This window comes from Callithrix jacchus, chromosome 19 (genome assembly GCF_049354715.1).
Source record: "Callithrix jacchus isolate 240 chromosome 19, calJac240_pri, whole genome shotgun sequence".
Classification (NCBI taxonomy): Eukaryota; Metazoa; Chordata; class Mammalia; order Primates; family Cebidae; genus Callithrix; species Callithrix jacchus.
The window spans coordinates 49,458,174-49,473,394 of record NC_133520.1 but is presented as its reverse complement, the minus strand read 5'-3'; the positions used below and the strand labels follow the sequence as shown (position 1 = coordinate 49,473,394).

The window sequence follows — 15,221 nt, the reverse complement described above, 5'->3', positions numbered from 1 at the left end:
CAGCCATTAGCTATGAGCCTCCTTCCCAGGCATCTCCCTATGAGGTGTCTCCCATCAGTCAAGGGCAATAGAAGATGGGTGCTGATGCAGCAGATGATGAATAGGTGATCAGTTTGGTAAAGGGGATCTGGGCAGGGCAGCCAACAGCATCACATAAAGATTTAGATCTTTCAACTTTGAAGCACAATATCTATTATTATTCATGTGATAGTTAGAGAGAGAGAGAGAGAGAGAGAGAGAGAGAGGGGTGCGTGTGTGTGCGTGTAAACATAACATAAGAGTTGGACTAAGGACAAAGTATTACCTGATTAGGTAACTCCAATTCCATCTTCTGTTGACTAGTTCTGGCGCTGTGAAGACAAATGGCCAGAAGAGCTTCTAAAAGTCGTATACTCTGAAGTGAGGTCTCACTTTCTTGATCTGTAAATATCTTCGCTTCCTTGGGAGCAGCTTCAGTAGCTGAAATTTGTTCCACATTTATGGAAGAAATATGCTGTAACTCTAATTTACCTAAACTGTCAGCACTCTTTTTTAGAGTACCTAGTTCTGATGGTATGGGGTCACTTTTTATAGTCAAAGATAATAAATCTTCCTGCATAGTTATCTCAGGTTCAGAAATTCTGTTTAAATCCTGGTTTTCATTTACATTTGTATCTTCTTCCTTTTTTCCTTGCTCCTCTTTGTGACTTTTGAACAGTTTCTGTATTATCATAAATATTAACTTATGGCATACTTGGAAACCACCAAGCCTATAAAACTGTTTCTGAAAGACTGAACTCAACATGTAGATCCAACGACACATAGACCAAATGTCTGCTGCTTGGTGCATATGTTCAGGAGAAGGCAAGACAAGGCTCTCGAGAGATAAACATGGCAGCATATGACTTAAAGGCTCGCTGGCTGTGCTGTCATAGCCAGAAGTATCTTCTGAATCATTGGCTGACTCCCTGTCAGACTCTGCTTCTTTACTTATGCATAAAAACGCCACACAGAGGAATAGGTTTATTGTGTTGATATGAACATCCTGGTTAACAGTCTTCCGTCTCTTTGGATAAGCTTCTTTGAGGCCAGCATAAAATTTGCTGAGACTCTGAGGAGAATCTGAATAAGCTTGCTGGTGATGGAAAGAAGTACCTACATTCACAGAGGACAACTCCTTTTGTTCAATGTCTATCCCATCAATACCTGGAAGTGAAGCATCTTTCTGTTGCTCCCCTAGGCTGATTATCAGAGTTTCAAATGCTTTTAGAGAATGACTTCGAATACCATTTAAGTAATTTAATTCAATTATTTGATTTACTCCATTACAACTCAAAAACAAATCTCTTATTACCCTGTGAAAGGAAAAAAAGCATGTAAAAAGTTTTACATAAAGAAACATCATTTATAAATAGGTACATATAGTATTTACTATATTGCTATTGCAGGTGGGATATACTAACCACTACCTAATTTTATTCATCAATTATTGGGCTAAAGTTTTTAGTTAGATACAATCAGGACCTCAAGTTACTTTCTAATTACTCTTATATCCTTCTTTAAACATTTGTTTTTATGACTCCAGCAGTATCTAAAAAGAAAAGATTATACCTGTCTCACATTAAATGAAACAATTCAGGGAAGAATATTTTTCTCCAAATGGCAAATTCTATATAAATTCTGAACATCACAGCCACCACCATATTCTAGGTGAACACCCTGAGGGCAGGCAAGCATGTGTTTGTTCATTAGTTTTTGTGCCCAATGGTTCATTTAGAAATTTTTGTTTATTTTAAATTATAACTCATGAAGGGAAAGAACCACACTACAGAGCTCAAACTCTTCAGAAGGTTCAGTATCAAATGAATTTCCCTTCAGTGTCTCTTTTAATTGGGCCAGTTGGACAGAGTTAATGGTACAAATATCATAAAAGGTTTTCAGCTCTATCTCAGGTGAGACAGGTGTTTAAATCATTGGAATCCTAGTAATAACTTTAATATAAGTCAGCTAGGTGATTCTCAGCCCTTTTATCACAAAGACTCAGGTTATCCACAAATATGCCAAAGAGTTACAAAACTTTCCAATCAGTCAGTTCTATTTAAATAATGCCAAAATGTCAGAAAAATTTTTAAGTGACTGTAAGGCAATGATTTAACACCAATAATAGTTTTAATGCAGTTTTACCAAAATGGACCAAAAAATGCCACACACAAAGATATTAATGATAGGTTATATTTGTATAAGTTTCTAATATGGTATATGCATTAATTTGAAAGGCCAGTCTACCTATCAGAAGCAAGCTCTATAAAATTATTTTTAATTGTACCAGATTTGGCAATCACAAAGTCTGGAAAGCTCACTGACAGAATTAAAAGTAATTTTAATTTTCTTGTTTTTGCTTACCTATAGTTTCTACTTTTTCTGCATATATTACAAAGGTTATAATGTAAATATAATATTTAAAAATTAATAATCCCATTAATGCCGCTGCCTCAATTATCATTTTATATATGTGCATATTTTACATAGTTGTAAATAAGTGAACACTTTTTTAATCGTGTATATTTTAGCCATAAGGTATCATAATCATTTCCTTATATTCTAATATGATCTTTTTAAATAATTTCAATGGCCAATTATATTCTATCAAGGAAATATAAAGTAATTAAACTTGCCCTGCTCTTGGATATCTTGTGTTGCATCTACATTTTTCTCAGCAGTATATTTAAAAATCTTCTTTTTCATTAAGAAATTAAAACCAATGGCTCTATCCTCTATAACCAGCTCAGTAAAAACACATACATACATAAACAAATGGTTAAAACAAATCTGATACGGAAAGAGAACATTTTTTGTTGACAAACTGAAATTAAATCCTAGGAGAGAATAAAGAGTAAATATGATTACACTACTGCCAAGGCCCTGGAGATATCAGTGTTAGAAGTTCAAATGCATAACCCTTTATCACTTATTTGAAAGCATCCAATGAAAAAGATCTACCCCACCCCCACGCACACACATACAAACCTGGATTTAAGCAGGATAGGCAGAGTTTTTACATAAATCTGAAGCACGTCTTGAGGCAAGCACTGATTATGATGGCTACATACATGAGTTTGGGCTGAAGCAATGTTTAGGTGTTGACAATGATGTGCTAATTCGACTCCCCTTTGGAGCACAGGATTAAATATGTAATTATATAGTTTCCACTGAACAACTATATTGCCTTTCTGGATTAAACTGCAAATGTGATTTGCAATCTGTATACTATGTAACCTGTCTTCTTCAAAAACAAAGTTCTGATAAGACTTCAAAGCATCCCATTTCCATAACAGATCTTCAGATCCACTGCTGGGCAGAATCCCTTGAAATCTGTAAGAAGGACTGGATAAACTTGAGGCGGGTTCAGCATCACATAAGTTTCCCTGAAGTGTCTCTTCCAATTGGGCTAGTTGGTCAGAGTCAACAGTACAAATATTACAAGCTGCTTTTTTAATTTTTTGCGATACCTCTGCTCCTCCTAACTGATCCAAAATTAGTTTGTTAAGGATATTCAATATATGCTGCTGAAAACTTTTCAGTGCTGGCAACTTAAAAGCATGGAGCAAAGGAATGATTACAGATTTGGGATCCATACAACAGCATATTCCAACGTTATGAACACCCGATAGGATCTGGACACAAGTGCTGCTCAAGGAAGCCTGCTGTAGTAAGCGCAAGCACTGATGAGCACACACGGCAATGCAACAGCAGCGCTCAGGATAATAAACATCTCCATCGGCAGTCTCTTCAAATGGGTTTTTGGAAACCTGATTTTTAAAAGCTGAAACCAGAAGACCTGAGAGATCTCGGTGATGATGCATAAAATGAGAATATTCACATCGTCTGTGCCTTTTTCTTGTACACATTGAATGATGAAGTTGCTCTGATTTCACTTTTTTGACAGTGCTTATTATTTTCATCACACCATTTATTAGGGCTTTCAAATGCTCTGAAGCCTCGGGAGGAACTCCATCTCTTAAAACCAGCCATTCCATTTGAAGAACTGCTGTTTCAAATAAATTAAATCCATGATGCTGAATGAATTCTTGGACCAACTCCATGGCTTGACTGAAGTAGAAAGGATTTGAAGCTGCACTTTGAAGACAACAGATCAGAATCTGAAGAACTCCTTCCAGAAGCTCAGGTAAAAGAAGGGCTCTATGACGATACTTTGAAAACACAAAATCTTCCTGAACCTCTTGCAGTGTTTTCTTTTGTCTTGGTGCAAAAGGGTCAGGCTGCTTTTCTAGGCATGTTCTAATTTTTAAAGCCGCCCTAAGTAATTCGGTTAAATTTTTCCTAAGATTTTCTGGCATCATCTCTGCAGTACTAACATCTACTGACATAAGATGCAACACTGTTCGAAACAGCATCCGTTGAATCAAAGCCACTGGTTCTTCAGTCCAACCTGCAGAAACCACTCGACTCTCCAAGTTGTCGCTCAGACTACAGCAGTCCCCAAAGCCTGCTAGGAATTCAGTTAGTGTGGGCACTACACTGGCTGCTAGAGGAGAATTATGATTCAAGGAAATGTCAAACTTACAAACTTTTTCTAATAAAGATAACAAAACATGACATAAATCAAATGGAGAATTGTTCATGTTACTGATAACAGACAAGGCAGCTGGCTCACTTAAAATGTCAGTGCTTGATGCCTGTCTTGGAATACTCTCTCTGGAATTTTCCGAAGCCATAGTATCTGGAGGAGTATGTTCTTCTTTGGTCACTAAGTGGTCAAGTTTAGCTTTAGGGTGGTCTTCTTTAGGAAACGATGTTACAAAATGCTGCAGCAGATGGGGCCTTCTATGCTTATTCACTGCTATGCCTTTTTCATCTGAATTGGCTTCTGAATCTGAGGTGGAGAGCTGTGTCTTTCTTGCATCTCTAATAGAATAGCGATGGGTAATTTTACGTTGTCGTCTGCTTTTTCGAGAAACATTTACTTTTGCAGAAACCTGACTAGACAGGGCACTTCCTTCTAAATGTAATTTTTCCTGAGTGGATCTTTGTGAACTTGAGTTCTTTTCTTTGGTCAGGATTATATCAGCTGACAGCGGTAGATTAAAATCTAATGGAATGAAGAAAGAAGACTTAGAATACCTCAATATGTTTTAAAACTCAATTTTAAGGTGACAGCCCTCTTATTTATCACCCACTTAAGGAGTTTATCCCCAATGTATTTTGCTGCAGGGTTGATTTCCTTCATTTATGGTGTATCTCTGGGTTACTTCCTCTGACACTTATCCTTACTCCAAACACTAGCTGACATTAGTTCAAAGGATACAAAGTGATTTTTAAAACAAAAGAGAGGCACACTTATCCTTACTCCAAATGCTGGCTGACATTATTTCAAAGGATACGAACTAATTTTTTTTTTTTTTGAGATGAGGTTTTGCTCTTGCTGCCCAGGGTGGAGCACAATGGCGCAATCTCGGTTCACCACAACCTCTGCTCACCGCAACCTCCACCTCCTGGGTTCAAGTGATTTTCCTGCCTCAGCCTCCCAAGTAGCTGGGATTACAGGCATGCACCACCATGCCTGGCTAATTTTGTATTTTTAGTAGAGACAAGGTTTCTCCATGTTGTCTGTCAGGCTGGTCTTGAACTCCCAACCTCAGGTGATCTGCCTGCCTCCACCTCCCAAAATGCTGGGATTACAGGTGTGAACCAACCTGCCCAGCATACAAACTGACTTTTAAAACAATAAGAGAGGCTGGGTGAGATGGCTCATACTTGTAATCCCAGCACTTTGGGAGGCCGAGGCTGGTGGATCACCTGAGGTCAGGAGTTTGAGACCAGACTGGCCAACATGGTAAAACCCTGTTTCTAGTAAAAATACAAAAATTAGCCTGATATGGTGGCTCACGCCTGCAATTTCAGCTACTTGGGAGGCTGAGACAGAAGAATTGCTTGAACCTGGGAGCTGGAGGTGGCAATAAGATGAGATCTTGCTACTGCACTCCAGCCCAGTTGAGAAAGTGAGACTCGGTTTCAAAGCAACAACAAGAAACAAGAGAGAACGGAGTTAAGAAAGTAAATCTGATTTAAAACTATACATTACATTCTAACTTCAACGTAAGAGATGCTTCAGATTATGTGGTATTTTAGTACTGCTGTTCATACCATTTTACAAATCTCCTCCCATAGTATCACTAATTAAGACATAAGGATGTATTATATTCCCAAAATTAGTATTCATAGACCTGATATAACTTAAGAACGTTAAGATTTTCTAAAATTATTTCAAAATCGTACACTATATGCCAAATGTTCTCCAAAACTGAGGTTAAAAGAGTTCTTTATTCAAATTATTTCTCAAGTGTTTCAGCACTTAACTAGGCACCAGGTACAGACATCATTATTCCATCCCCATTTCCTAGATAGGGCCTCGCATGTGGTCAGCACTCAATAACTACTTCTTAGAGCAAATCAATGAATTCTCCCTTTTAACTAAAAAGGTATTTAACTCAGTCTTTCTCTTTGCAGTATGTAATAAGAGCTATATAAGAAATAGCTGCAATTTAGAGTGAATAAATTAAAATCTGTAAATAAAAAATCTCTGCTCTCACCAACACAGGGAAAGCAAACCAGATGGGAAGAGGAAAAATTAAAAGGAGTCTGACAAATTCCACCCAAGCAAAAGATGCAGTCAATGAAGACAACTGCCTCCAAAGAGCATTAATCAGATTTGTTAAGTGATTAACAATTTGTGAATTCTTCAAACTCAGAAAAAAATAAAAGCAGAGAGTTAGTGAATCAATAAATAAGTAGGAAAACAATGTTACAAGACTTTAGATACCTCCTTAAAAAAAACTCCATGAAATTCACTAAAAATACAGGAATTAAATACAATAGTTTTGTTTTTTAACCTGAGAGATCTTCAAACATCTCACAAGTCACATTTCACAAGAAAGGGTCAAGAGGAAAACTATTAATCTCTCCAATGAAACATTTAAAGTTTCATGTTCTTTAAAGACATAAGATTTCTTCAAAATCATAAATTAAAAATATCTGTTGACCTTAGGTACAATTATTCTATCCAAGCTTGAAACAAAATATTATACTAAATTTATCCTTTAGTCTGAGCACGGTGGCTCATGCTTGTAATCCCAGCACTTTGGGAGGCTGAGGTGGGAGGATTACTTGAGGTCAGAAGTTTAAGACCAGCCTGGACAATATGGTGAAACCCTGTGTGTACTAAATATGCAAAAATTAGTCTGGCACAGTGGTGCACACCTGTAATCCCAGCTACTTGGGAGGCTGTGGCACAAAAATCACTTGAACTCAGGACACTGAGGCTGCAGTGAGCCGAGATCATTCCACAGCACTCCAACCTGGGTGACAGAGTGAAGACTGTCTCAAAAAAAAAAAAAAAAAAAAAAAAAAATCCTTTAAAGCCAACACTAGAAAAACTAAGCTAAAACAAATACTGCAAGTCACTTATAGAATACTGGTAATAGAAAGCAGTCTTTAAAATAATCAAAGAAACTTTAATTTCTTTCTTTAGACTTTTCACTTCAAACTTTTCACTATCCAGTTTTCTGATGTTATGTTGCATACCTAGATTTACTCCTGATAAGTGTTCTGCTTCTTCATACATTTTCTAATCATTAGTATATTCAAGTAATCCCCCAAGAAGCACCATGGTTTTTGTATTATTGGAAGAAATAAAAATATGTTGCCTAAAGAATTTTTCATGTTTAGTATATAATAAATCACATAACATATGCTGTTCTGAATTTGAATCAGAATAAACCTTTCAGGCAGAAGTAACTTTTCTATGAAATTTTGATGACACAAGTGATATGAGAAAGGGAAAAAGCATACCTGCTGCCTTTTCTTCTTGAACAGGTATCTTCCATACCAGCGGAAGGAGAGACAGAAGAAGAGTCAGGAGTTCTTCTCTACATGTCAATGCCTGTGTCAGTAAAAAAAGAATCCTTCATGTTCTAAGGCGTTAAGACACATCAATTCCTAATATCTTGTCTTAAACTGAACCAAAAATCCTTTTTCTTGAAAGACTGCATTTGAAAAGCTAAGAATCAAATTAACCTATCTTCAATCCAATTAAAGCTGTGATACTTTTACGTTTATAAGCCTTTCTAATGATGGAAGAATCTAGGAGTATTTGACAGTATTTAGCACACTCTTGCTGATATTTCCAAAAATAGCTGCTGTTACCACCATGCACATTGCAAGAATTCCTCACCTATGAAGAAACAGATTCGCTAGGTGAAAATGAAAAGTTAAGCCCTATTAATTAGCAAACCAATACCACAAAGTTACTAGAAAAATGTGAAGCTTTCATGCAGTTAAATGTAAAACTCAGACACAACAATTTTAAAAGGAGAAATTGACATGATTAATAAATAATATATAAGGAGAGAAAGATTTATTAGTGAAAATCCAATAAGTATTTATTGACTGCACACTATGTCCATAAAAATTACTGTCTTACCCTTTCTGGACGATATGGTCCAAGCCCTGGAGAAGGTCTCCTCATTTGGTCCATAAAATACATACACACAACAGTTAAAGAACAGCAGAAGGCATGTAGTGTGAGTAAGCACCCAGGGGTGGTACAAGCATTCAGTTTAGGTGTTCAGAAAAAGGAGCAGTTATTATCAGAAGTATGGAAGTAGAATTAAAGCTAGAGAGCTAGACTTGGGACACTTGGGACATGGGTGGTAAAGGATTCAATGACAAATCAAGCTTGAGTTCTTACACCATTCAGTGGGAAAGGGGGTCAGCATGACGCAATCAGATTTGCGGCACAGAATTAGGTGGAAGGGGAAGCAGTCAGTGTTACAGGTAAGGAAACAGTAATCCAGATGAGAGATGATGACTTTCTGAAGTACTCCAACAGCAGAAGGGAAAGGAGATGTATTTGAGAAACTGTAAGGTAGAACTAAAATAATGTGTAGTTGATTATCTATGGCACATAAGGGAGGGAAAAAAAGATCTAAAAAGGCACAAGTTTCTGGTTTCAGCAACTAGGTAGCAATAATGTATTTACTAGACAGGAAATTTAGGCATAGTATTAGGTTGGGATAAAGATGATAGATTCACTTTTTAGACATATTGAGTTTGAGATGTCTATGAGCTATCCTAATGAAGACAGCTTTTTAGCAGACAGTAAATATATAGATCTGGAACTTAAAAAATATGAATAACAAGATTTGGGAGTCATTGGCATGAAAGGCAAGGACATATGTGAGTTTTCCCAGGGCAAGAATATAGAATGACAATAGGAGACCACCAAGAATGGGACTCTGGAGAATATTTAAAGACTTAAAGATGGGCAATGCAAAAGAGAAGCCTGAAAAGTTGCCCCAGAAAAAGAAGTATGACCAGAGAAATCAAGGTAGAGAGCAGTTCAGGAAAGAAAGGAGTCAGCAGGGCCAAAGCTGTTGCCCTTTCACTGTGTGACATGATGGCCGAAAAGCATTTAGCAACAGGACTGCTCCTTAACTAACAGTTTTAACGGAGTGATTTGGGTGCAAGTCCAATTACAATAGGCTGAAGAGTCAAAGGAAGTGAGAAAGCAGACAGGACATTCAGAATATTCTTTCTGGCATCCTGGTTGTGAAAAGGCTCAGAATTCCTCAAAAAAGGGGTCTAGTAAAATCTAAACCCCTTTTTAGGCATAGGAACCCTTCATGGCAATGATTCCTGTTGACCTGTCCAGTTTCAGCTCCCTCCACCACACATGAGTCCTCCCCATACATCTAGCTGGTAAGGGTTTTTCCCTGAACACTACTGGTCGCTGGTGCTCCCAACAGGTCTTCCTCACATACACTGTTTCTGCAGTTCTCCATCCCCATCCTCCCATCTGCCAAACTGCAACTCATTATCTAGGTTTTTAGTTCCTCTGTGGGGAGACTTCTCTAATACCCTACCTGCTTCCCTTAGTAAACTTAGCTTTCATGTTCCCTATTTGCTTCCATTCCAGCAAACACCCTACTGAACTGTTAATGTCTGAATGCCCATTTTCCTCTTTTATTAATTAAACAAATACTTATTGATCCCCCTACTAAACAGGCCAGGCACTGTGTCAGGTACTTCAAATGCTGTGGTGAACACAACATCCATATCTTCATGAAGCCAACTTTCTAGCAGAGGAGACAGAAAATAATGAGTAAAAACAAGAAAATTTCAGATATAATGCTGAGCTATAAAGGAAATTATCTGGGAAAGAGATCACAGAGTGATGAAAAGGGTAACATTTTAGACAGGCTATTTAGGATAGGCTATTTGAGCATAGTTAATTGATGAGAAGAAGGCATCCATGTAAAGATTTGGAAGAAAAGGGCTCCTAGCAAGTATATGAAGTATTGGGAATGGGTCTGTCTTTTTCATAGAAAGCAAGAAAGCCCAAAAGCTCCTAGATCTGATAAATAACTTTAGCAAAGTCTTAGGATACAAAATCAATGTACACAAATCAGTGGCATTTCTATATATCAACAATACCCAAGCTGAGGGCCAAACCAAGAACACAATCGCAATCACGACAGTCACAAAAAAAATAAAATACCTAGGAATACAGCTAACTAGGAAGGTGAAAGATTTCTAAAATGAGAATTATAAAACATTGCTTAAAGAAATCAGAGATGATACAAACAAATGGAAAAACATTCTACGTTCATGAATAGAAACAATATTGTTAAAATGGCCATATTGCCCAAAGCAATTTACAGATTCAATGCTATTCCAATCAAACTACCAATGACATTCTTCAAATAATTACAAAGAGTTATTTTTAAATTCATATGGAATGAAAAAAGACCCCGAATAGCCAAAGCAATCTTAAAAAGTGCAAAGCTAGAGACATCACATTACTTGACTTCAAACTACTTTACAAGGCTATAGTAACTAAAACAGCATGGTACTGGTACAAAACAGACATGGAAACCAATGGAACAGAATAGAGAGCCCAGAGATAAAGCTGCACACCTACAACCATCTGGAAAATAACCTAGGAAATACCATCCTGGACATAGGTCCTGGCAAAGGTTTCATGACAAAGAATGCCAAAAGCAATTGCAATGAAAACAAAAATTGACAAATGGGACCTAATTAAACTAAAGAGTTTCCGCACAGCAAAGGAAACTATCAACAGAGTAAACAGACAATCTACAGAACGGGAGAAAATATTTGCAAACCATGTATCTGACAAAGGTCTAATATACAGAATCTATAATGAACTTCAACAACGTCATAAGTAAAAGACAAACGACCCCATTAAAAAGTGGTGAAAGGACACAAACAGACACTTTTCGAAAGAAGACATACACACACCAACAAGCATATGAAAAAATGCTCAACATCACTAACCATTAGAAAAATGCACATCAAAACCACAATGAGATATCATCTCGCACCAGTCAGAATGGCTATTAAAAATTAAAAAAAAATTAACATGCTGGTAAGGTTGTGGAGAAAAGGGAACACTTATACAATGCTGGTGGGAACATAAGTTAGTTCAGCCATTGTGGAAAGCAATTTGGCAATTTCTCAAAGAACTTAAAACAGAACTATCATTCAACCCAGCAATCTCATTATTGGGCATATACCCAAAGGAATATAAATCATTCTACCATAAAGACAAATGCATGTTTATGCTCATCAAAGCACTATTCATGGTAGCAAATCAACCTAAATACCCATCAATGGTAGACTGGATAAAGAAAATGTGCACATATACATCATGGAATACTGTGAAGCCATGAAAAAGAATGAGATTCATGTCCTTTATAGCAACACAGATGGAGGCTGAGGTCATTATCCTAGGTGAACTAACACAGAAACAGAAAACCAAATACTGCATGTTCTCACTTTGTAAGTGGGAGCTAAACCTTGGGTACACATGGTCACAAAGAAGGGAACAGACACTGGGGCCTCTGTCAGGATTGAGGGTGTGAGAAGGGTGAGGACCACAAAACTAATTGGACACCATGCTTATGACCTGGGTGATGAAATAGTCTGGATACCAAACCCCATGACATGCACTCTACCTATATAACAAACCTGCACATGCACTGCTGAACCTAAAATAAAAGTTAAAAAAAATATTTGTTACCACAAAAATGATCTATTCATTAAGACTTTGAAAGAATCCACTGGCAATAGGATTTGTCGCTTAAGCCCTTGAAGGAAAAAATACGTTAAGTTTTACAATATTTTCTGTGAGGCTTTTTTGAGATTTAAACACATGTCAGTTCTGCGATGTACATTTTTCCAAAAATTTGTCATTTCACAGTTATTTCTAATTTGTCACTTCTTGATTATAATCAATTTTAATCATTTCATGATTGTTTTCATGATTATTTAAACTTCCAAATTATATATTACATCCTCTTTTAACAAAAAAGAAAGCAAGAAGGAAAGTATGACTGAAACACATATAGCAAGGGGGAGAGGGCTAGGAAACAAGGCTGGAGGGTGTAGGTCAGATGGGTAGGCAGTGTCAGATCTAATGGGCCTTTGTGGATTACACAAAGGAGTTTAGATATATCTCTAAATATGATGGGAAACTTTCCCAAACATACTTCTCAGTCTTCTCTCAGAGCATGGACTCCCTCAGGCCCTAGCCTTCAGCAATCACCCCATTTTCTGCCACCTAATGCCTAACATGGAGCTGGGTATTCAATAATCATTCACTGCATGAATAACTTTAAATTTTAGATGCAAACTAAAACATATAAAAGGGCTCCATTTCCATGTGCTTTACTTCCGAATAAGACTTTTAAAGATGTATAGATAACATTTCCGTGTATAGCTCATACTCAGTATACATCAACATTTTTAAAGATGCCAATAAAAATATATATATTTTTTAAAAAGATAAACCAATTTTTGGCACATCTTTTCTGTAAGCTCTCCTAAATCTGAGTCATTATATTTAGCAGGTGAACTAATAGCTTCATTCTAATGGAGCTTGTGGAAACCTCAAGGTTTGGAGCAAGTGCTACAGACATGATGTATTGATAACTTAGCCCTTGCTCCACGAGAGTACACTGGCAAATCATCACTGCTTCGTGAATAGACATTCCAGACTCCTGGCAGAGCTCTGCATGACGCAAGGTCCTTCCCACTTAGCTGAGGGCTTCTCAAGTACCTTCAAGGCTCAGATCCGGCAATACCTCTTCTGTGGAGCTTCTCCTCCCACACCAACCCAAGATTGCTGTTTTCCCTCTCAAGAGAGAAGAAGAACATGACTGTTGCCCCCATTTCACCAAGTGAGTTAGTCCTTGTAAATGATGAGTCTTGAAAGAATGAGACTGAGGCAAGGGCAGATTTTTGTTTTTTGGACCCTATGCTGGAATTGTAGTCCTAAAGAGAGCATCCTGTACTACCCTGCTGCCCAATATAGCACCGGGGGAAACCAGTCTTTGCTTCACATTTGATTACCATAATTTCAAACATATTTCATTATTGGGAAAGTTCTCTTCAATTACCTGGATGTATTACTTTTTTATTAGTATCTGGGTATCACTTATTACTGAATTTTTCCTTTCTGGTCCCCCAAAAAACCACATTTGTAATTCTGTCCTTTTAGAAGTGATAAAATCCGTTACTCTTAATTTGTGGGTACTCTGGCAAATTAGAACTTGCAGCCCTCTATTTCAAACCAAGATCTTAACTCCGAAGGTCCTATGTGCATGCAACAGTCACAGAATCCAGGGAAATGAGGTGTTCCCTGATGCCGTCCAAGTGGAAAGTTCCCAATGTGCCATATTAGGCAATACATGCCATGAACTGATCCATTCCCTGGCTATTTCTAGACCACCCAATCAAGAGAAATCAGCCAATAACATACCATTCATATTTAATACTTACACTTTTATGTCTTCCTTTCTACAGGTAAAATAACGGTTACACCTTTTTAAAACTCCCCATAGAAACAACAAACAGTAAAATAACTTTCATTGAGGTAATTTTTCCATTCAAGAAATATATTTCAAGTACCAACAAGGTGCCAGGCACTGGTCCTTTTCTTAACTATTGTTTAGACTGGGTTTTAAACTAATTGCCTATCCTAGCCATTCAGAAGGAGAAGTGGCAGGATGGGAGAGAATGGACAGGTGAGCCAAAGGGCTTATATCACAAACCGGACTGTCTAAGAAGCTGCAAAGGTAGATGGGCACCAGATTGCTAGGGTTCAAGGACTTCTGGATGACATAAGGAACTTGGACTCTATCTGGAGTGTGATAGAAAGCTAATAGGTTTTTCTTTTCTTGTTCCTTTTTTCCTTTTTCTCCTCCCTCTCCTTTCCCTCTCCCTTCCCTCTCCCTTCAATTCCTTTCCCTCCTTACCTCCTCCCCCATTTCCTTCCTTCCTTTCCTCCTCTCCCTCTCCTTCTCTCTTCTCTTTCTCTCTTTCTGACAGGGTTTCACTCTGTTACCCAGGCTGCAGTTCAGTGGCACAATCATGGCTCACTGCAACCTCCACCACCCAGGCTCCTGCCCCAGCCTCCCAAGTAGCTGGGACTACAGGCATGTGCCACCACACCTGGCTAATTTTTGTATTTTTTTGTAGAGATGGTGTTATGCCATGTTGCCTAAGCTGGTCTTGAACTCCTGGGCTCAAGCAATCTGTCTGCCTTGGCCTCCCAAAGTGCTAGGATTACAGGGGTGAGCCACCACACCCAGCCTAATACCTAATAGGTATTTTTCTATTATATTAAATCTAATTAAATTTGATCTTCCATGCATAAGCAGGAATATATGTGTATGGATTATTTAAGTCCTTTATTTCTTCTATCAGAATTTTATATAATTATTTCTAATATATGTATATATACACATATATGAAAGTTTCTACGTTAGTACTACAAATATGATCTTTTTCCTTCCTTTTCGTTTCTAGCTATATAGCTACAGCTTTAAAAAAATCTGCCTTATACTCTATAACTGTTGAATAGTTTTCTGGATGAGTTTTTAGATTTTTCTGTACACATTACTTTAAAAACAGTATTTTTATTTCTCCATCTTTTCCCACATTTAGCTATCATTACCTTCATATTCCACTTTACCATTACATGTATTTAAAACATAATATCAAATGGAAATAGCAATAAAGGATTATGCTTGTATTGGTCTGATGTAGAACTTATTAAAAATATTATTGGTGGCTGGGCATGGTGGCTAATGCCTATAATTCCAGCACTTTGGGAGGCCAAGGAAGGTGGATTGCTTGAG

The 15,221-nt window shown here is 37.4% G+C and overlaps 1 protein-coding gene across 1 annotated transcript in view; it reads right to left on the bottom strand.

The window, feature by feature from the left end:
* LYST (lysosomal trafficking regulator) overlaps window positions 1-15,221 on the bottom strand; it is a 217,894-nt gene that overhangs the window by 153,700 nt on the left and 48,973 nt on the right. The window contains exons 4-6 of the mRNA XM_002760888.6: window positions 7,849-7,939; window positions 3,007-5,089; window positions 305-1,334 (exon numbers count right to left, since the gene is read on the bottom strand). Coding sequence (XP_002760934.3) covers window positions 305-1,334; window positions 3,007-5,089; window positions 7,849-7,939 — 3,204 coding nt within the window. The remainder of the gene's footprint in view (window positions 1-304; window positions 1,335-3,006; window positions 5,090-7,848; window positions 7,940-15,221) is intronic.